This window comes from Borostomias antarcticus (assembly GCF_949987555.1).
Source record: "Borostomias antarcticus genome assembly, chromosome: 23".
Taxonomy (NCBI): Eukaryota; Metazoa; Chordata; class Actinopteri; order Stomiiformes; family Stomiidae; genus Borostomias; species Borostomias antarcticus.
The window spans coordinates 10,335,623-10,359,716 of NC_140256.1; the positions used below are offsets into that span (position 1 = coordinate 10,335,623).

The 24,094-nt window shown below is 41.5% G+C and overlaps 2 protein-coding genes across 3 annotated transcripts in view; one reads left to right on the forward strand and one right to left on the reverse strand.

Moving 5' to 3' along the window:
- Positions 1 to 15,487: 15,487 nt before the first annotated feature.
- Positions 15,488 to 20,746, reverse strand: LOC311324320 (protein kish-A). Its single transcript, XM_084456769.1, has 4 exons — positions 20,701 to 20,746; positions 19,576 to 19,685; positions 16,660 to 16,694; positions 15,488 to 16,519 (listed from the first exon to the last, which is right to left on the reverse strand). Exons 1-4 carry the CDS (start codon positions 20,701 to 20,703, stop codon positions 16,449 to 16,451), a joined length of 219 nt encoding a protein of 72 aa, XP_084312895.1. The 5' UTR covers positions 20,704 to 20,746; the 3' UTR covers positions 15,488 to 16,448.
- A 356-nt stretch (positions 20,747 to 21,102) lies between these two features.
- Positions 21,103 to 24,094, forward strand: part of LOC311324645 (DNA repair protein XRCC4-like) — a 38,860-nt gene continuing 35,868 nt past the window's right edge. For both annotated transcript variants that reach the window (XM_084457164.1, XM_084457165.1), the window contains exon 1: positions 21,103 to 21,173. The gene's annotated coding sequence lies outside the window, so the exon portion shown is untranslated. The remainder of the gene's footprint in view (positions 21,174 to 24,094) is intronic.

Genomic DNA, 24,094 nt, shown 5'->3' on the forward strand with positions numbered 1-24,094 from the left:
TGTACCAAGTATGGTCCAAACAACATGCCCATCCAGACACCCACACACCCACACACAGACTGCAGTGAGCACCCTACACCCTACTCTAAGTAACTACTGTATGCAGGAGGCAATGGCCTGCAAGGCAATAGCCAACGTACTGTAGTTATTTACTTCCGGGGATGCGCGCACAGAACTCTGAACAACTGAACTCCGCACAGATTTTCCAAAAAGGCTTGCATATGCTTATATAAAATATCAAATTGAAAAATCAGTCATTGCCTATGCCAGTGATCAACTGAGTGGTGAGGTGATCTCATCATTTTGTAGGCTGAAATGTTAGAAGTCCATACGGATTCCATATGGAAGACTCATAACCAAATGGAGGTGATGCTAACATTTCGGCCTACAAAATGACATCACACCTCACCACTCTATGCCCATGTGCAGTTACAGATGGATTGGCCAACCCATTGAGGAGAAAAATGGATCCAGACAGAGAGAGCAGACAGTTTTCTCCATTTAATACTAGGATAGTAGGATGTAGCCGACTGTCTGTACATCTTACGCTTTCTTCTTTTAACGTTTCTTGCTTAGTGAGTAGTCGCAGCAGAGGCTATGCTGTTCGGCAATATGTTAGAATAACTTATTGATAACGTTAAGCATAACTTAATAGATAACTTCAGGTATAATTCCTAGATAACTGCCGGCATAACATCATACTGGAGATGACTTCAGGCATAACTTCACAGATATCTTCAAACATAACTGCAGTTTTAACTGAATAAAGACTCTAATCCAGCCCCATACAGAGTGAGTAGAATGTTAAGAGGGACTGAATGTTGCTCTTTCACTTAACCATCTATCAGTCTGGACACATGTCACACCCACACATTGTTACGCAGAGTGTTTTGGAGATGTCGGCTCTGAGGCCCGCCCTAACCACGCAGCAATGACTTTCATGAGTTAGATCATGACGGAGTACAAATATCAGATCCAGTCTACTCCTCCACATGGATCTCACGGTCTAAATGGCTTGTCTGAAAAGCATCTTCTTTTAGAAATGTTTTTAATAGCCTCTCTCATCCTGTTATGGCTACCACCCTCAGGTTCTGATGGCCAAGGGAAGAACACATGAGAGCTACATGGTTGTATAGAGAGGGGAAGGGTGACATACACCACCAGCTAATAATATACAGTATCCTGTTGGTGCACCATCGCTACCTCCATCTCCACTATCAACCTCACAAGAGGATATTGATTCCTGATTGACCTTAACCTCAGGTACTCTAGAATCAACAGGAGACTATTGTCTTTACAGGCTTTATGTGTCTCTGAGTGAGAGAGGAAGGGGTCTGTGTCTCCTTCCCCCTTTCATCACATAAATGATCATCCTAATTGTGCCTAGACTGGGCTGGAGACCTTGCCGAGGAAGACGGAGCAGAAAACATGCATGTGGAAAACAATACATCACAAATAATTGGAACAGAACATCAGACATGGTGACAGAACTGGAGGTGAGCATGATGTACCTCAAGACCAGACTAATGGGTAAAGCTGTCACATGACCTCCATTAAAAAGAGAGAGAGAGGGGAACTTTTGAGGACACTAACAATCTTCTGAAGATGTTTGTGTTGAAGATAAACTGTTTCACCAGCAGATGTTACCCTCAGTTCCACTGACAGACAGTGAGAGGTTAACAATGTGAATTATCCATCTGTATGTATTTCACATTTCCCACATACCAGCTGCATTTGTTGTAGGTGGGGTAGGGGAGGTTCACACACACACACACACACACACACACACACACACACACACACACACACACACACACACACACACACACACACACACACACACACACACAGCTGGGTTGCTAGGTGAGTATTCATACAGAGTGAGCTGTGTTGGAGGGTGTCTAAGAAAGGGAGGTCTGCTGGAGAGAGATGTCTCCCTGTGTCAGAGGCTGGTCCACAGATACATCTGACACTCTGATACATCTGAGAACCCCTCTCTCCAGCAGTCTGGAGGGATGAGCTTGTCCTGTTACTTTTCACATTAGACTTTTAACATCTCATGATGAATGGACGTTACAGTTGTGATCCTAAAATATGACTGCTGTGTCTGTCAGTGGATCCTGCCATCACAGTATGTACTGCAGTGTGATGGCTAGGAGCGTTCCTTTAAGAGAGCACCCTAGAGCCCATAGAGGAATGTAGAAGAATTCTTTATTCTTTATGTTTTTTGTTTGGGTTGTTAAAGGGGAAACCCCTTGCAAACATACAAACTCCACACAGAAAGGCCCAGGAGATACCCCACCTGGGTAACTGACAACCCTAGGGAGAACTCACCCTCCAGTGCTAACAGCATCCTTGGCAGGAATCGAACCCAGGACCTTCTTGCTGTGAGGTGACAGTGCTAAGTATTGTGTCCCCATGCCGCTTGTGAGCAATTTGGGGTTCTGTGTCTACTTCAGCACACACTGCTGGGAGCTGGGATCGAACTGTGGACCTTCCAGCCAGCCTCTGTACCTCTGTCCCTGACCAGAACCTGGACTGAGCACTTGGACTTGGTCCCCGGGGGCCATGAATGATGGCTGCCCACTGCTCCTGGCTTCCCCTGGAGGAGGACAGCTTGGATGGGAGAAATGCAGGGAACAATTTCCACCGGCGACCGCAGATGCATGTAGGTGTGTGTAGTTGTCGACGCTCACTCACATGTGTGTATTTGTGTGTTCACAACCGTGTGGCAAATAAAAGACCTTTGAGTAGCTGCTTTTCCTGTTTGCTTGACTTTAGCATCTCCTAAGGGGGCTGCATCCTAATAGAGGGACTCTAGCTCTCATTACAGTACAGTGCTGTCAGGATATTGTCCGCGCGCCGATTGTATGGCTGCCTGTCGAGGCTGGCTGCCTGTATGGTAATTCCCTTCCCCCTCCCCTCCCCTGGTAACTGTAACTGCCTTGTACTGTATTTTGTAACTGCCTTGTAATGTATTTTGTATGTCGTAATTGCCTTGTATTTTGTATGTTTTGCATTTTGTATGTCGCTCTTTCTTCCTTTTTATGTGTTATTTGTATTGTAAAGCGCTTTGTGCATTCGTGCTGTGAAAGCGCTATATAAATAAAACTTACTTACTTACTTACTTACTAGTGAAGAGCAGGAACATTTCACACCAAGTATCTATAATAGAGCTACCCTTGGGCTGTCTGTCCACTTTCCTCCATCCCTCTATCCAGACTTTCCTCGGACACCGTTGGCCTGACCGCATTCCTGTTTGGCATGGGTATCCGCAGGGGTCCCAGACATTTAAAAAAAAAATAAATTATGTTTTGGCTAATTTTAACATAAAATACTGATCTGACCCACCAGCCAATTGAAATACTGCTCCAAATAGAACCCCACCCAAAATTAGATACAAACACTGAACCATTACCCTGTGCCAGAATACTCTAGAATTAGATACAAACACTGAACCATTACCCCGTACCAGACTAGGCTACGCTAGAATTAGATACAAACACTGAGCCATTACCCCATGCTAGACTACTCTAGTGTTATTTTGCCGTTGCTCAGCTTTGCCCAACATTATTGTGTTCTATTGTCCACCCAATCGTAGTAGCTAGCTAGTTTGCAATAGCCATTCAGACGGGACATGTCTACTGTACTATGTTCTGGGGGGGGGGCAGGCATATAGTGGACTAAATGGCCAATTACTGAGTGTGTGTGTGTGTGTGTGTGTGTGTTTGTGTTTGTTTGTGTGTGTGTGTGTGTGTGTTTGTGTTTGTTTGTGTGTGTGTTTGTGTTTGTTTGTGTGTGTGTGTGTTTGTGTGTCACAGTGCTCTTACAGTAACAGACAGAACAGTGTGACGACTCCTCGTAGCTTGGGGACTTTCCCTCATCAATCACCTCGTTCTTGCTTTTGGTAGTTTAATTCACTTTTATTATTATTATTATTAATATTAATATTATTATTATTATTGTCATTATTTTGATTACTATTACTTGATTTTGTTTTACTAGTGCTGTGTGAGTTAGGTCCGTGGGCTGGAGATTGTGAGCGTGGGAGTTTTGTGTTTGTATGTGTCTGTTTCTATAATTGTTGCATTTGTTGAACTGTTGATGTTTTGTGTTTCAAGGACCTCCTCGAAAACGAGATGATTCATCTCAAGGGGTTTATCTTTACGATATATATCAATCAGGAATTCTCCATTACCACCCTCTTTGTCACTGCATCACATACCAGTCAGACCCAGGGAGAGAAGTTGGTGGTTTGGGGGATTTCAAAACCACTCTCTTGAGCTGTCTATATGAGACTCAAAGCCTTGAGCTCAGTGTGACGTTTGCCCTATCTGACATTTCCACAGATATTCACCCGTTGCATCTGTTGGAGATGGCCACAGTCAAAACGCGATGCTTGTAAACAAGTTGTTTTTTTTAAGCTCTTTATCCATATAATTTTCTGTTACTACATAGATTAACTGCACTTTCCATACCAAAGTAGCATAATGCTCTCTTACACAATCCACCTATATCCAAAATGGGATCATCCTTTTTTGTTTCTTTTGGATCAAGTCAATGAGGGGAAGCCTAGAGCTCATTCCAGAACACTAGCCTCAATCAGAGCTATCTGTTCCCAGATAAATAGACAAAGCTTTCATGAATATCTGGGGTTTTCTACAGCAGTGCGGTTCCACCTTGTTTCCCAGGGTGTCTTGAGCCTGTGCCTCTGCCCATCGGCCTCTTGGGGGGCCTTACGTTCCTATGAATGGGCATGTCTCCATGTCCAATCTGTGGCATGCGATCCTGTAATATCACATGATGCACTGTAAAGCCTACACATGTAGAGAAAGGCTTTCAGTTTGTTACCTTTGCACCAAACTGTCATTATTCATATTGAAAACCCCAAGGCTCAACTAGGCAGTCGAGCTGACCTCAGCTCAGCCTCAGCTCCCCATAGCTCAGGCCATTTTCACTGTGCTTCCTGCGACACAACTACATTCTTTCTCCCTAAACAACATCTGAAGAAAACAGACCAGCAGCTGAAGCCAAACAATATGTTATATTGTTACAATATGCTAAAGGTCTTTTGCCGGGACCCCCTGGCATTGGCCTGCCTTCTAATGGGCCTGCAATTGAGACCGTGGGTCTAGAGGCCTGGTCTACTGGCCATGGCACATACTTCACCATGTGTGGTATGACCTTATGAACTCTAATGATTTGACCCCTGACCCTTGGTGTGCTGGTGCCACAGAGGCCTTCATGGCGGTGGCTGGATAAACAAGTCCTCACAAAAAATGAAGTAGATAAATAAATGAGAATCTGCTTTTGGAGGGATGTTGAGGGATGTTGGGGCGATGGCTCGACCACCTACAATGATGGGACACAAAACAGAGACCAGGGATATGTGGGAGACATGAGACTGTATGGGGACTGACACAGTATGATTGATGTCAGCAGCTTCAGTGTTGAGGCGCTGTGAGGCTTATGTTTTCTCCATCCAATGATTTCCACAAGCTTCTCCACAAATGTACAGTAAAATACACGGTAGAGTAACATTTTTCATGAGAAATAGGGAAAACTGAACAGAAGTGATGTGATAATGGTAATTAGACGCTGTCAGGGTTGCTAGAATTAGGGGTATTTTTTTCATTTGCTGTAATCACGGGTTTGAATTTACTTGTTAGAGGATAACTTGGGTTTCCAAGACGTTCTGTGTTGCTCTCCCAAAAACTCCCAGTCTCGAGAGTAACAGTTAATTGCATTGACAGGTTTCTCTTTATATACAACCACTGTTGCAATTCAATTGTAGGTTATGGACATGTTCATTGTTCATATCCTGTGCTGAGACCACGCTAGTGATGTCGGACATAATTTTCAAGACTGGAGACTGATAGAGAGGTGTGTCTATCAGCCAGCTGGCCTGGTCCAACTGTCTGGATTCAGCATAAAATAACTTGCTACAGTATGTGTAAAAGTTAGAGTGAGCTAGAGTGTTCTGTAGCCTACATGTACTGCATATCAGGTGTGTCATCAACCCACAGTTTCTGAACACTCTTAACGTTTCCATCATCTTCTGTACTGCCTTACCTCACTGAGCACTTAGTGAAGCATTACACTCTTAATCATATTCACTTAAACAGCAGGATACTGCTGTAGGCCAGTCACAGTTGATATCTCACTCTCACCTGCATTAAATCTAATTGATTCTGACAGCAATGTGAACAGTTTTAAGATAATCACATCATAATCACATCTTTAGTCAATTAACAGATTAATCAGGGATGTTGAGTGCTTGAAGAAAACACATTTATTATCCTTTCATTAATCAATCAGCAGGTTGACAATGATTGGCTTTTGACAGTATATTCCACACTGACATCTGTCCTGTGCACAAAGTCAGATCAACCTCTGGTCTGGAAGGGTTGTATGGTGGACTTCAACCTGCTTTCATCTCCATGAGCTCAGAGGTTTCACAGTGCTCTTAAACAGGAGAGAGAGAGCTGGCAAAGTTCAAAGTTCACTTCATATTATACTGCAACGAAGCTCAGGCTCTAATGAGAGTAAAAGAGTTGTGTTTGTGTGGAATGTGGTGGAAAAATGGCATTTGTGTTGTTGTTGCTTTGTTCCACTGTTGGTTGTTCCATCATGTTGCTGGTGTCCATAGATCAGTTGAACTGGACAAAGGCCTTTGGATTTGGGGAAAGGAAAACTAATAACATTGCATGTATATCCAGGTTGATTACAAACCTGTCTATGTTGTTCAGATACTAGTTATGTCAATGTCTATGCACAAACCTGTGGCTTCTCCTTCTTCGTATGGGTTAGATGTATATACTCTCCCCCCCAGGCTTTTTACCACCCTGAGCCTGAACAATGTTCGAGGATCACCTCTCTTCCTCCAAGCATGTTAGTTCTGGTTGTTTCTTCCTGGGTCTTTGAACAGGCATCATCACAAAGACTTACTGCACATGGTCCAGATGTGAACTACACCCACCTTTACCAAACACAAGAAGGTCTCTAATCAAAAGTAGTCAAACAGTGTTTCATGGTCGGACCGTTCCCTCTCTCATGTATTCTGATGTGGTCCCATACTCAGCTTACAGGCCAAACCATCAGAGTTAGTGGACTGTGAGAACCTGTCACTGTGGAGGAGAATAACAACAGATCAGAGAGCAGAGGATGAAGGGGAAGATGTCTAGTATTTGGGAAATGCCCTCCAGGGAAATGGTGTGTGAGTTTTGAGGTTCACTGTCAGATGTACTGATCCTTTGCTAACCCCTCAAGGGGAGTCCTTTTGTTGGTAGATGTGTTTTATGGGTTTTCTTATGCAATGCTTTGTTTTATTAGTTGGTTATTCAGGCTTTTATAAAAATCCTCCTTATGGAGCTGTGATCAGCCTTGATCAGCTGTCTCCATACAGCCATATGAGACGGCTCTGTTGTGCTGTTCCACGGCCTGACACAATTCCTATGGTTGAAACTGACAGATGAGGCAAGAAAGAGGCAAGAAGGATAGAAATCCCTTGATCTGTCTTACCCAGGAACCTCTCCCCCTGCTCATGTTTGGACCCCTGCCCACTAGACTGCATCTATCTCAAGTGCCTGAGTGCTAACACTCTTCAGGCCTCCTGGAAGTCAGACAGAAAGTCTTGGCAGTCAGGGGAACCTCAGTGGATAACCCGTCTCTCCTGTGTAGATAGTATTTCAGCAGATTGGACCCTTGAACAATCACTTAATAGAGCTTCGTATCATGGATTTACAGACCTATATCCAACTTCATGAGCAAGATACTTGAAATTTATAATTGTTTTTTTAAAATGAAAATAGTACTCTAGAGAAGTTCTAATCTGGTTTAAAATCTAATCTAATCTAATCTAATCTCTGCTGCTGAAAAAAAGGTCTCAGTTCTCATTGAGTGCTGCATTTGACCTGACCACAGCATTTTAATCAATTATCTAGAAAACTGAGTTGGTCTCTCTATGTGCTCTTAACTGGTTCTGCTTCTCATACATTACAGAGATACAATTTTATATTAGTCTTGGAAATCATATAAGAAATATGACATACAGTATATTTTGGTGTTGCACAAGGAAGCTGTCTTGGTCCCCTTCTTTTCTCATTCTAGATGCTACTGTACCGTTAGGTAATATAATCAGAGAACACAATGTTAATTTTCATAGCTATTTCTGACGGGCCAAATTATGTATATTCATTACCCCCTGACTAACTGTCTGACTGCAGTTAATCAATGGATGAGCAACTTTTTATTTTATTTTTTATAACTTAAATGAACACAAGACAGAAACTCTTAGTTGGCCACAAAGCTAAAGAAAAAGATACCCTTTCAAATAGGTTGAGAAATTTGTGTCGTCAGAATAAAATGGGAGCAACGTCTAGTTTAATTTAAGCTTAATTTAAGTCTTAAATCTCACAAAAACAATGTTACTACAGCAGCACTCTTCCACCTAAACATATTGCGAAAGTACGCCCATTTTGAACTCAACAGGATGCCATGAAGCTCATTCATGCTTTTATTTCAAGTAGACTGGGCTACTGACATGCCCTGGTCTTTCAAAAAAGAAAGTACAGCTAATTCAGAACCCCTCTGCTAGACTTTTAACGAAAACAACTCTTGTTTCAGTTATACACTGCACTGGCTCCCTGTATCCAGCACCCTCTTACACACTGATTTCCTGTTGTTCCAGATCCCTTCATCAGCCCTTAGGTCCTCTACAGCAGGTCTTTTAAACATTCCAAAAGTCCCCAAAATTTAATTGTGTACGTTTTTAAACGATAACTGAAGACATACCTTTTTAATCTAACTTCTAACCATAGCAATACTCCTTTTACTATTTTTAATAGATATTTTACGATTTTTAATTTTAATTTTAGTCATTACTTTAATAATTTTTCTTTAAATGTTTTATTTATTTATTTGTAACTTATATGAGAAAGGATGAAAATGTTTTTGAATGTAGATTTTTGGGTGTAATAATGGATGACAAATTAACATGGAAATCTCATATAGCATTTGTAAAAACAACAGTGTCTAAGTGCATTTTGGTTTTGAACAAAACTAAATTAAAAGGCAATGCAAATTCTATATCGTTCACTTGCCATATTTTAGTTACTGTGTGGAAGTGTGGGGCAACATGTAGGCTACTGTATATGAGCAATATAAAGCCATTGTTTATAGTACAGAAGATGACTGTACAAATTATTTATGAAGGACCACAGAAGGAAATGTAATTTTAAACATCAGTATGAACAAACTGCTTGTGGTGTAGTCTGTGTATGCACAAACTACTACTAATGTTTATGTTTTGAGTAAAATAAAATGTTTCTTCCTGCTTCTTTTCGATCATGTAATGTCTAATGTTAATAATAATAATAATAATAATAATGTCTAATCATGAAATTGTGTAAATTTGATCATGAATTGCCATGAGAGAAATTAATTTAAAAAAGAATGAATTTATATTTTTTATTTTTTTATTATTATTTGCATAACCTCATGTAATATCCTAATATCATATTGAGAGTAGGGTTGAGATGGGTAAGTGAGAGTAAAAACAGCCTCTATTAAATTGTAAGTATTTCCACATGTAAACCCAGCTCAATATATCCACCCATAACACACACACACACACACTCTCATATGCAGAAAGATGCATATGCAGAAAGATGCATACAGGTAAATAATGTATTTCCTGTATAAAACATACGTAAAACATACAGTATAATCATTGTCAGAACTGGAAAAACATTGCAGTCAAGTTGTTACACACAAAACAACACACACGCATGCACACACGCAAGCACACACACACACATACACACACACACACACAAACCCTGTGAGACTAACTCTAATTGTACAGCTGTAATCGGCAACTTTTGAGTCAATAGGGATGATGAAACACAAATACACACACACACACACACACACACACACACACACACACACACACACACACACACACACACACAGTCCACACGATGGTGGTGGGATTGGTGGAAGATGAAACACTTTGTTTCAAAGAGGAAAAGAGGATAAGGTTACTGATAGTTCCCCTGTAAAACTTAACTGGATCTTTTAAGGGCTTGCGGGCTGTGTTAAAATGGAAAATGTGATTGGTTGAATGTAGTAAACATTCCATCCTCTATAACTAGTTACGGGTCTACTCATGTGTCATTTGAGGCCCTACACAAGTCTTTTCAACTGTATTTCTCCACTCTACAGATAACCAGTCTACCTGAGTAGGTTCTAGAACAGTAAATCAGGATACAGGAAGGATCCCATGCATGATTACTGTGATCTAATGATAGTGATATTATGACCTCATGATTACCCAGTAAAACCCAACCCTGCTCTAACCTCAAGCTGACCTTGAGTCACCGTCCGCCCCCAAGATACATCACTTCCTCTCCCACTCACTCGAGCCACAGTAATTAGCTGTCTAACCCGGTTATCTCTACCTGTCCCATCACCCTATTATCCCACAGCCTTTCAGACAGAGTCAAGACTGTAATGGAAGTCTGGTGTCAGCACCATGGCAACAGCCACTCAGGAGTGAAAGGTTAACAGACTCCTTCAGTCTTCCCAAAGGCCCTAATTGGCTGGCGGAGGTTCCTTGTGGGTCAGACTTCAGACCACACCTCTGTGCGCTGACCTGTAACAGAAGTGATAGTGGCGATGATCATGTCATTAAAAGCATAGATCTCATTGCTAGACCTGCTTGTCAAGACATTCGTTTTCCACTCATTTGCCATCACTTGTGTGCTGTGAATCTATCAAGTTAAACCAAGTACACTCCCTTTGGAATTCCACCACACATTGAATAAGGAATTTGATGGATACAACCAGATCAGGGTTACATTTTATCTTGAGATTTATACTAGATTGCATTGTGCATTTAAAGTAAAACACTGACCCTCTCATTCCCTGCCATCCTTCTGTTTCCACAGTGGTGGGGCTTGGACACTTCCAGTGTCCCTGGGTCAGGTGAGCTTTGAAGTAAAAGTACTTTGGTTTTACTTGACCTCTCCTGTTACGGTTCAGCACAACACTTCCCAACTATCACTGACTCAGCTCCCTGGCCTAGGCAGTGGGCTTGAGGCCATATGGGGAAGGTTTGTTAACATCGCATGCGACTTCCTCCCAGAGCACCAGAGCGAGATGGTCTGGGAACGAATAACATCTTCAAAATAAACACTTGGTGTCCTAGTTTCTAAGGCTGCTGGTAGTTGGTCAGTAGGACTTTGTTTTATCTCTCTCTCCCCTGTTTGTCTACTTGTTTGATTGCATCTGTTTGGTTGAAGTTGATCTAGAGAAGTGTTTACCCTTTATAAGTAGGCTACATTTGTTCCAATGAAGAATGCAACCCCCCCCCCCACACACACACACAAACACTTTGTAATATGCTACCCAGACTGACCCTGCACAGTGGATAGCCTTCATGGCCTTCACTGACCTTGCGCAGACCGACTCATTGGCATCATTTATTAAGTATTAAGTCCATTCTTGGTTTGCTTCCTTCCTACCTATGTGGGTATATTTCTCTTAAAACCAGTAATTATTCCTTGCGCTCAAACGACACTCTCCTACTGTCAGCCCCTAAGGTTCGCACCGCACTTGGCAGACAGGCCTCTATGTTCTCTGCTCCTGCAGTCTGGAGCCACTTGCAGACAGACTTACAGCTGGATTAGTTGATCTCAATAGGGCTTTTAAACATGTAGTGAATGGGTTAGAGGCTAAATCAGTTGGAGCCTTCAGTTGCTTCCCTGTCTCCTCCTGTCTGTCTTTTTTTCTTTTTAGGCATATGTCTCCACTTAGTATGTAGAATATTATGCTGTGTTGAAATCGTTTTGCTGCTACTACTACTGTATGTTGTGTGGTGTGTGCTTTTGCAATGTTGCGTATGTTGTTTGACATTGTATTACTGTTGTTGTTTGATATACTGTATATTGCTTGAAACCTTTGCGGCTGTCTTGGCCAGGGCTCCTTCGTGAAAGGCAACACAATCTCAACAGGACTTCCTTGGTAAAATAAAGGTTAAATTAAAAACGAAAAATATTGGGGTCTTTCAGCTAGCCACAGCGCTCTCATCGCCCCTGCATTTGTCCCCTTCCTCAAGTCCTCCCACTCCCTAATGGAGAAGTGTGGACGGAAAGGCTGGGCCACAGAGATGGATGTCAACCATTTCACACAGTGAGGATATTGCCCTTGCTTTGTAGTCCCATCTGAAAAAGACACAGTGGGCAGTGGAGTCTATTACAGACTGTAGCTGCTCGTGGTTGTCTATGATGTGACACCACAACAAGAGCCCAAGGGGCTTCTAAAACTCCAATAAACACATGAACTTCTGATCCACTGATTATTACACAAACCGTTAAAGGACAGTAACATGTGGTTCAAAAGAGATGTTTCACACGTAGAGCATGCAAGAAGGATTTCACAAGCACTCCCTCTCTTTCTCGTTCACTCTCTCCTCTCTTCCTTTCTCCTCTCTCGTGCCCCTCCAGCACGTTGATAGACCCGGGTCTTTGAAGGCTCCTGTGCTCCTCTCAGCGGGCAGTGGTAGAGAGTTTATTAGCTTGATTGCCTTTGAAGAAGTCCAACTCAGTCTATTAAGTTCATCATCAATGGAACACATAGCCTGGACCCCAACTGAAGTACAACTGAACAAAGTCAAGTCTCTCCTCTGGAAAAAAAAGGATCTCCTCTATCTCAACTCGCTCTAAGAACTGTGAGGGTTGGATATTATTGCCCTGTTAATCTACAGACAGAAATATGAGTGTGGTTTCATGAGAGACAGAGCCAGACATAATCCAGCTGTGCCTCTGTGGAGATGTCTTCCATTTTCAACAGAGCCAGACTTTTCCAGTCATTAAATGTAAAGAGTTAATCAACTCATGGACTGAAATGACCTGAGCTAAGCTGAGTAATGTACTATTGCACTAGGTCATCTTGAAGCTACCATATCAGTTCACATTAATCATAACAGCTCTCTAAATTGAAGCAGTGAGGTCTTGGGTAGGAGAACAGCGTGGACACAAACCATCTATTCATGTGAATTAATTATACATGAAATACCCCATCGTAAATGAGACCTTTTGAATAAAAAAACTCTAATTCCATGCCACTTTAGTAATTTATTCTGGCCATAATGTTTTATCTGTCATAAACATAGAGGTTTATATACCACATTATGGCTGATTAAGTACCACATTACAATCCAACCAAAATACATTTGGAAGCCTGAATTTAACAGGAATAAACGGTATAAATTGAGGTATTCAATTCAACTTTTATTCTCAAGGTCCATATCAAACATTAAAAAAATAATATACAGTACAAAGTCGACAGACAGGTAGTTTACTTGTTGTAATGCCGTTCAACTGTGATTAGAAAACACAACTGTGACTAGAAAACACACCACAAACAATATACAGTATCAAGTGAATGCTATGCTGTATACAAACCATGTCAAGGTTGACATACAGTAGTACAAAGTTTTGTATGTTGTTACCCTTTAACACTGTCCAGACAGGCAGCCTGGGCCCAGTGCTGACAAACACAGCGCTGTGGTCATTATTTGTCTGTGCCACATGTCTTTTGTCTGTGGAGGAGGTCAAAGTCAAGTTTATTTGTCAAATGCTACATCATACAAGTACAACGAGCGCTGAAATATTTTCTTTCGTAAGCATAGATGTACCAACTTACATAGGAGAGGAATTGCTCTGATCTGAGGTCTGCTTTCTTTTTCAGCTTTCTAATTTACACTAAGGTTAGTCAAGGTAAAGCTGATCTACTGATGAGAGAGGCTCCTGCACATTGTCTTAGCTTGCACTTGTAACACTTTTTATTGCAACGTTTTGCTTTTTTGAGCTTCGTCAGACAACACATACTGTACAGGATGGGAGAGAACGCAGGATTTGATGAACAACAGAGGGGGTTGTGTTACTACTGACCCATGCCAGGCCACAGTCTGTTGTGGCAGGCTGCTTTTCACACTCATACTGTTGTGTGTCTGGATAATGATGTTAAACAAATGACTTGGAAGCACAACTCTGACATGTTGGACAGGAAATCACCAGTGATTCTTGTATTTCCTCAGATCCTTTTTGGCTTCACTATGGGTAAATTCAGACCAGACAAATCAAATACATTTCCAAGAGTCAGGAGATACTTTATTCTTTGTCTTAAAGTCTCTTTTTGAGCCTTATAGAATGAATCAATTGTTGTTATGCGCAATCAATCACAAATCATCATAATTTGCCAAATTATTGTCACTGGTCATTTATTGTGTCAGAGATCGTAGGTAGATTACAGTTACAGTACAATACACTTTACCGCATGATTATAAGAAAGAACATCTTGGCAGATGCCAAGTTATCTCAGTATTACACAAACTCATCTACAATCAGGTGTTGAATACTTAGCACACAGTCAATCTCAAAGCCTATGGTACTTTTTTTCATCAGACTAGAAATCATTACAGTGTATTTCTCTGGCTCTGCCAACCCTCCAGGATGGCATTAGGCCTTCTATTGCTACACTGGAAGAAAACAGAACTAAACAACAAGACAACCCCAGTTCAGCCACTTTGATGATCGTGTCAGAACTCTTTGATGCTTGCAGACCCTTAAACTTTAGCTTGGCCCACTAGCCCACTGCTGTTTCTCCAAGTCCATAATCAGTCCTTGTTAAGATAGCACGCAGCAGATGACTGAGTCCACTGTTCCTCTGTGGAACCTGATTTTGCATCATGGTGCTGATAATCACTGCATTACCAGCCGGCTACACTAGAAGGGTAATCTTAACCGCAATGTGCCAAAATGGATAGCTGAGAACACATCTTTTTACCCTGGCTTTTATTTACTGTGTTTATTTCGACTTTCACTTTTACTGTTCTTATTTAACTATTTGTTTTATTATATTTTATTTATTCATTTTCATGTCTTCTATTTAAACTTGTTCTTTTTTATTTTCACTTTCTATGTTCAGCACTTGCATTTGATGGACGACTTAGTATATATAGTATAGTATTTATATAGTAACATAAAGTTTGACTGATGGATAGACATTGCTGGAGATCCAGTAAAGATACATTTAGAAATGTATAATATGAGTAGTTTGACCCACTATTCTGACAGATACAAAATGTCATCTTGTTTTTCCTCCTGGATTATATGACTTGAGGAGTGACTCGTGTGAGGTAGCCAACAGTAACAGGTCATCAGTCCCTCATTGTGGAAAGAATCCCTGGGAGCTCAGATAGGCTATCCGCCTCACATGAACCCACTGTAACACACTTGTTAGGAGTGCTAACTAACATTAAAAGGGGTTGTATCTCTGGTAGAACATACCAATGGAAATATATGTTCCAGTTATGAAAGAATGAATGAAGAGGAAAAAAATGTACTTTGTTAAAGAGAATTTCAAAAAAGGTTCTTTAATAAATAGTGCCAGAACGACACATTGTAAAAACACCCCCTGCTCTCGAGGTTAAAATGTAGTTAAGACAAACAGCCCCATGGCTGGTTGGCACCAGCTTGTTTGATCTGAGATAATCACATTCAATTCCAAGTATAACCTCTTGATTGGACACAATATACTGTACAGAGTCTATACAATGGTTTAAAGGTGCTATAGATAACATTATGTATACAACAAAAAAAGTTGACAGGTCTAAAATTTGTGTTTGTCTCTTTCTAGCGTTTGGTTCACACCTCTAAACTCCTGGCTACTCAGCCAAAAGTATTACAACACTGATCTGTGTCGGGAGCCTTGTAGTTTTCTATTTTGACGATTTGGCTAAATAAAAATGTTATCTATTGCACCTTTAAGCAGGCTAACAGTATGGTAGTATTAATTTCCAACGTTGCACTTCAATTTACAGATATAAAATGTCTCATGAGACTAATTATAGTTGATCATAAGACATATCTTAAACCATATATAGGCTATTGAATGGGGTTCTCTTCTCAACATCCAACAAGTACATTTTACTGGTTTGCAGATGAAGTAAAATGTGTTACAATCAGGGACACAAGTGTTTGAAATTCTTGGACCAACCCCTCGCTCAGACAGTGACACAATAAGGCTACCGTTTTGATGGAAAGATGGAGTGAATTCATGTGAAATACAAAACATTTTAAATGAGGACTTTGAGGAAGCATTGGCCCCACAGAACATGACAGGTGTTAATTGTACACATTGTATTGTACACAACTTGACAGAAGGTTGAGTCCCTGGTGAAACTCTCTCACAAGGTGGGGCAACTTCTAACCTCTAAGCCCCACTTCCATACACATACAATTTCTATGTACATGGTGGTGAAGACTTTCTCTGTCCAGGTGACAGGAGAAACTGTATTCTCTGTTGTGCTTAATGGATTATTGAGTCCATGTCTTGCTGTCTTCTTCTTGCTCCTTTCACATCCATTTCTTTCTCTTTTGCTACTGCATAAACAGGATGCTGAACGCCATGAGAACACAGCAACATGCCACCCAGGGACTCTTCCGCTCACCTGAACCAGAGGGAGAGAGCGAAAGAGATGTTTCAGTTTGGTTGTTGATCATTTAACTGGCATATGTACAGTAACTTACTAGCACACATAGCCTACAGTACAATCAGGATACATCACTGGTAAACAGACACACAACGTACCTATTCTGGCACACTTCCAGAAAATTCCCAGGATCCTAAAAAACAGGGGAGACAAATAAATTAATCAACTCATTAAAAAAAATCCACCACTTTCAGTTAAGTTCAATGCTACGAACCATTGGGCCACACCATAATGCAGCCAGCATCCAAGATAATGAAACCGTAATTGATGTCACCCTGGCTAATATTAAACCCCTCCTCTCCTCACACGACTGAATCGAAACAAAAACAGAAATACTCAAGTCCAAATATAGCTTAGCACTAGTCCTATCATATAGCTCCTGGTGTTGGTGGAGGATTAGGGAGTTAAATATAGGCCAGGTGCTGAGGATCGATGAGCTGCTAGGCAGGGAGGTGGCAGCCAGGCAGGCCTCTGTCACGGCTCCACTGTGTGATAACACAGGACCAGAGCATCATCTGCTCCAGTGAGGCAACAGACAGGCCAGCAAGACCACATCCCTGCCCATGTAAGGACTCTCCTAGTCAGGACTAGTGTTGCACGGTATACCGATACTAGAAAGGTACCGCGATACCCTGCTGTCAAAAAACGGTACACTACACCATTTTATTAGTACCGGTACTTTAAGAATGGGACGTATTTCTGAGTTGCGTCGAGGCTGTGTGTCGGGGCAGTGTGCGTGCGTTATCAGGGTTACATGGACATGCTATCGCAACATCATTCGCAACTGCGCATGCCTGTTGTAAACAGACCCTGACAGTTATCTATGAAAATAATTTGTTTCAAATGCATTTATTTAGGGCTGCCTGTCTTCAACCAAAGGAAATCTTGGTCAGCCTGTTCTCAGGCCTACATTTCCAAATTAAAATCCAAATCCAAATCCCAAATTGATCCTATTCCTTAGTGAGTAATTAACTAGTAGGCCTAATTCATTATTCATCTTAAGTTATTATTATTATTATTATTGTTTCTTTTGATGCAGGTTTGCTAGACCAGGCCAGACTCAACTCGCTTCTACTCGACCTCAAGCTGGTCTACCCTGGATCATATTCCATAATAACCTCTCATTTTGTCCATCCATCCAAATGATTTAAATAAATGCACTTTCCAATGTCTGAATAAAATCATGAGTTTTGCTAGTCTGATCGCGCTCCTCGTTTGAGGTGGCAATCCAAGTCTTAAATCAGACTTTTTCTCTTGAAGTTCTGGTAAAATCAAACACGTTTAACATTATCTGAAGTTTTTGGTCTTAATGCAAACGACCTGCATGATCCCAGTCTTTGCAAAATCGTAAAGTCTGTGACTAAATACTCCACATCTAGATGTGAGAGGGTGTCAGACTTAACAAAATTTCGAAGTCTAGTGTATGGAGATTGCACTTTGTCTAAATTATATAATGTTGCTGCTGTGTCTTTGGAGATTGCGTTTTGACTATTATAAAGCATTAAAGAATAACAAACATAGAACAGATTAGAATAACAGAACATATTCAAATCGAATAGAATATCCTAACAAAATGGAATAAAGATAGGCCTGCTTTTGACAATGCTGCGCAACCATGCATTTTAGAGATTGGGCAGCAGCATCCTGCTCAAAAGCTCCCGCGGCTATGTACGGAAGCAATAAGGCATCAGTCTTAACATAAATCATATAATTAGGAAACTCATAGTGTACTTTATCAATGTCGTATAGCCTATAGCCTATTTTTGTCTTTTTTGTAGTTTGCAAAGCACGTTCACGAAGGAAAGTGAAAGGGCTTAGGGCTGCCTTGCTGGTTATTCTAGACGGTGGCGGAGGATTTCCAAAAGCAAAAGCACATATTTGGCAATATTTCAGATTTAAACCCAATGCTAATAGCTGGTGAACATCATAACATCAATGAGGTGATCTGTAAACTCTAGAGCTCGTCATGCCATAACGTGAACACCATTGCTCTGTGCTGCGAGGCTGCAACCCACTCTGCTGCGTGCGGACAGGAGAGGGATCAGTAACCTGGCTCTCTCCCCTGAATGGCAATTCAATCTGAGTGTCAGACTAGTGGAGCAGAGCAGACACTTTTACTTTATAATTGTAGCATCCGAAGCTTATTATTTTACATTGTTTATTTTTTATTTGATTTAATGAATAAAATAACAAAATTAAATATGTTATTTATTTAGTTTAAACAGTTCACATTCCTGCTCCGCCTCAGCAGACAGCAAACACTGAGATCAGTAGACTATACCTGATATTGTATTATTCCATTAGCCTACTTTTACTGATGTTTTAGGTTTTTGCCTTGGTATCATTCAGTATTGGTATCGAGATATTTTTAGCAGCTATCGTGTCGAAGTTGTAATTTTGGTATCGTGACAACACTAGTCAGGACTGAGGCCCATCTGTTTTCCTTACAAATGTCAAAGAGCAACTCACAAAACCAAATCTCTTAGTGACCAGAGGGTGTCAGCATTCCATTCTAAACGACTGTGTTCTATGCAATAACATTCAGGATAGGTGCATGCTTATGAGATTTCCTGCAGACTGATGCGTGCTAGCAGGATTTAAATTAATACTGTGACTGTAGCAGACCGAATGCCAACATGGTTATTTCAGGTTATTACATTTGTTGTGACAGAAAAGGAACAAAGACTTAAAACAAGTTGAACAAATCAACTTAATGTAGGAGTCAAATCAATACTCAGCAAAATGATTAGTATCTTCTGTGTTTGTCTGTGGGAAAAACTCTCCCTACTCCCAACGTCCCTGCCGGCCAGTGTTGCCTCAGACTCATTATAAAGCGAATCATGGAGTATGTCCTCCCAAGAAAAATAATGACCCAATTGAGATGAATGAGCTGACTGGTTAATCTCCAAGGAGAGACTCTCTCAATTGTTTATTGTTTGAACAAGACTCCGTAGGCTAAAACATTATGGTGCTGTGTCAAGAGTTGTTGGTGCAGAACTGAGTGTGGCCCCTACCCAGTCTTGTTCTTGTCCAGCAGACTAGGAGCCAGAGCTCTGAGGTAGGCACACGTACAGATGAGCAACAAAATCACTGTCAGAAGACTCTGGAAGTTGAAAATGGCAGACTGCAAGAGACAGGAGAGTGTTACAAAAAGAGAATGAAAGATTAACAGCGTGTAAGTCGACTCATAGATGTTTTCACAATGGATATATATATATATATATATATATATAATGTAATAATAACAAGCACACAGTAGGCTGTTTCCCCACCCATGATTAATGTTCCTTTGTGATAATGAAGGAGTGGAAGTGTTATATTTTGTATTCAGGACATGTATGAAATGTTTAAGTGTTAATTAATTTAAGTGTTAATTTCATAGTATTTAGCCAACTTCCCCTTCCAGCTCTCTAAACTGTTCTAAAAAGTAGCAGGGCCCCTGAGCACTTTCTTTAAATTCTGGAAATACAGAACACCAAACAAATGGCTCCCCTCAACTGTCAGACAAAGACCCAGACCAGTCAAAGCTAGGCTACAAATATCACCCCCCTCCCACACAATCTGAAATCATGCAACTTTACCGTCTGTACGTTATCAGAACAGTTCTAGCTAACTTTTTCTGACACCTAACGTTAGGCTATTCTACATCAGTATTATAGCCTCAACCCATGATTCTGGTCAACCCCATGCCATTGCATGTAACTTAGTTCGACGTGGCACCAGAAACAACCAAAGGTTGATCATATGCCGAATATGTTTGAACAAAACGCAACTATGTAACTAGCTAACTAACCAGTGACGTGAGGCGGGATTCAACCGTGCAACTGACACTAATCGCCGTTGCTGACTGCATAAGCGACGACAAGAGGGCTCTCTGTATGTATGGATGACAGATGGAGATTTGCTGCTATAGCGAACTAGCTCCTGCTGGCTTGCAGTCTAGTGGAAGGCTGAAGCTGGCTAAACTTAGTGCTAACTGGCACCGTCACGCCTCTCTCTCAAACAGCCGCGCCATAATACACGGTCATTTAGGTGAATAAAAAACAAAACATGAGATAGCTAATGTGCAATGTATCAGCTGGAATAGGTGCTGTAAAGATGAAGCATAGATCATTTGTCACGCCAACAGCTGAGCTTACCATGTTTGTTGATTCCTCAGCAGCGCCACATCACACTTCCTCGTCGTCCCAGGAGTTACGTAACACGGCGGAGTTCTTTGTGATTGGCTGAGGAGTTACTGTACATGTCGGGCTTGTGAAGGAGAATCATTTCGGAAAATTCATGCGATGATTTACAAACGCGCTCGTCGTTGATAAATGTATATCGTGTGGCTCTGTGGCCTACACTGGTAACTATAATGTCTACGTGTGGCATACATATTCCTTGGTTTGCTTCATTCGATCGTCTGTATAAGAACAGCTTGGTGTGGTGTGCAGTGCGCACAGTTAAGACGCACAAGAGCAGAGCATGACAATTGGTGCTGGTGACGTCAATCATAGACCTAGCCTACAGGCTGAAATCAAAACTAGACCCATGTTTCTCTGGAACGCGGACATTGTCGCATTGGTGTGACTTTTTGGAATCAGTTATCAGACGAAGAAACAACTTCTATGTATGTATACATATTATAGTCTTCAGAGCGATCACATGTCATTAATAGCCTACCTTGTGATCCGAAAGTGTAATTAGGAGTGAAAGTAAATGTTTATAGGCCAGTTAGTGGTTATTGCTACACAAACAGATTCATGCGTAATTTTCACTGATCCAGCTCCAGAGTTGCTAAATATACCAGTTCAACTATTTTATGTTCTGTCTTGAGAGAGAGAGAGAGAGAGAGAGAGAGAGAGAGAGAGAGAGAGAGAGAGAGAGAGAGAGAGAGTAAGGGGTGGGCGGAGTTGGTAGGGGTTGAAAGAGGAACATGTGTGCCATATAATATTTCACTGCACTTATTGGAGGGTTCCTGGAAGTGATGGAGCTTGGTGCCTCGCAGACGTTGAACTGAAATATTTGCGGGCCACTCTTTTCACTAAGTTTTTACAATGCCCCCCTCCCTCCAACCATGCAGACGTATCAGCATCTTGATTACATTTAAACCATAATACCCCCCAACCCCTGTGCCTCAGTCACTCCTAGAGTGACATTAGAATTGTTTTGATATAAACCACGCATACATTTTAAAGCAAACGTGCGGAGGTCATGTTGTGAGTTGTCATGATTTCTTGGAATGGATATACGTTGGATAACTTGAGCTCCACGGGTTGTCGAAGCCAGTATAGGTGGGATGTATAACACCTTATGCCCAATGTTCTTAAACATGACAAACAGACATAGTTTACAGGCAAGTGTGTTTGGCATGGCTATGTTTGGTATGTTTGGCTACTAAGGCCTCAACTATAGGAAGTCCTAATCTGTTGTTATAGTGATACTTCCAAAGGTCTTTCTCTGATGTTTCTGCCTCTGAGCAAATCATAAGTTCTGCAAGTGCAGAGCATGTTGGGAATGTGAGTTAATTACACTGCTGGTTGGCTGCAGTGGCAGGGGTCTGTGTTATTACAGAACCACTAATCTCTGAGAAGTACCTTGAATTAGTGGCTGGGGCTAGTTATGTATGGCTTCACTCCTGTTCTCACAACCATAACTCTTCCTGGATGACCCCTTAATGCTGAATTCTGTCCCAGGTTGCAGTGTGGGTCTTCTCAATATGGCCGTTGTAGATCACAGGAGCTTCACAGGGCCAGAGTCTATTTTCCTCTGGATCTCTTGGTTGCCATGTTAGTATAATAAGCTTTTTAATGTTGATTGAACATATCTGAAGGTGCACTGCAGACCAATACATATCTTTAGATTGTTTTCTTAGTTTTATCAGCAGTGTGAAACTGCGAAAGAAAAAAATAAGAAACTGGCCAAGCTGAATAGATACTGCCAGAGGAGAGATGGATGACCCTACTACAGGATGCACCTGCATGGGGACCACTTAATGGGTCAGGACCATCGCACATCAGTTTTTGTGGAAACACAATGTTCATTTTTGTCAGTATATTTTAACCTAAGACCCATTCCAGTCTTGGTCACATTCCTGCTTTGGGCTAAGCAGACCTCTTTTGGCTGCCGGGACAAGAACCTTCTGTTGCTTCGGCTTTTCATGACAGGCACACCTTGTGTTGTCATGTTGTAGTGATGCATATGTAGTCCAGTGCAACGCTGACCTTCAGTCAAATTGTCATCTTCAGACAGCAGCTCGCTCTTGGAAACAAGAGCTTTCTGAGAACCGTGTCTCCCTGTTGAGACATGCATAAAAGGTCAGGTCACTGTTACCTTGCACTATTTCTGTCTATCATAGCCTTTATGACAACCAGTTTAACCACTCATAACTAATTACTTTCACTTAGTCAAGGGACTCGGACTGAGGATTTCGCCTTAAACCATATTGTACTGATCTTTCTGATCTTTGCTGTCCAATGGCTCATTTCTCATGTCATTCTGCTGGGCTGCTCTGGTCGCTGGCTTCGTACTGGAGTGTTCTCAACTTGCAGGTTGTTTTATTTTGGTTTTGGTCTTGTTTGCTTGACCTCTCTGGTACAGCTGTTCTGGTCATAAATAAGTACAATACATAGGCTGCGGAGTTAAAGGTAGTTAACCTCAGAACAGGCCAGAGCATCAGTGTTATTCAAAGTTAATGAATGCTGTCAGGTGAGTGGCCCAGCTTGTCAAATGGCTATTTCCACCTTCACTCTGGCCAGGCCTAATGTAGGCCTACAACCTTCAATTTTCCATTTTACTCAAGATTGCACCGATATCAGTTTCCCCTACCTATGGGTTTTTTCCCTACCATCACGGATGATGAGTCAGTGCAAGCTGGCCCACCCGGGCTTGCGCCTCGTGTCGACAGTAGCTCTAATTTTATGCTCAATTCCTTAGGCTCCCAAAGGTCTGCAAGACAAGAGTGTCTTCTCTGCCCAGTGCCGATCATTCAACACAAACAGCTGCTTTGTCTTTCCATAATACCGGCTTGATTGACATTCACAACTGAAAATTATCACGGCTTTCTCCTGTACATTATGGAAAAATGTTTGAGAATACAAAATGAAATCATTTTTTAGATGTGCAGATAGTCTCTCTCTTTCTACTTTTTCACCATTGACTAAACCTCTGTTTTATCTTGGTTGAGCTGGACGAAGTTCTGTGACAGCCATACACTTATATCAGCAATGCAATTTACCAAGCAGTCCATCGAGCTGTAATTGTTGGGTGCTACAGAAATATAAAGCTGGGTGTTATCTGCGTAGCTATGGTAATTAATGCAGTGCCTCCTAATGACACTACCAATGGGTAACATCATCTATAGACGGAATTTGAGACCACAGGTTTAACTCTGTGTCAAACCAGTGTCTCAGAAGAGAAAGGGCAGAAAAGGAGATTGCAGGAGAGGGGAGGAGATGTGGACAAAGAATTACAGAGAGAGTGAGAGAGAGAGAGAGAGAGAGAGAGAGAGAGGGAGGGAGGGAGAGAGAGAGAGAGAGCAATTGTTGGAGG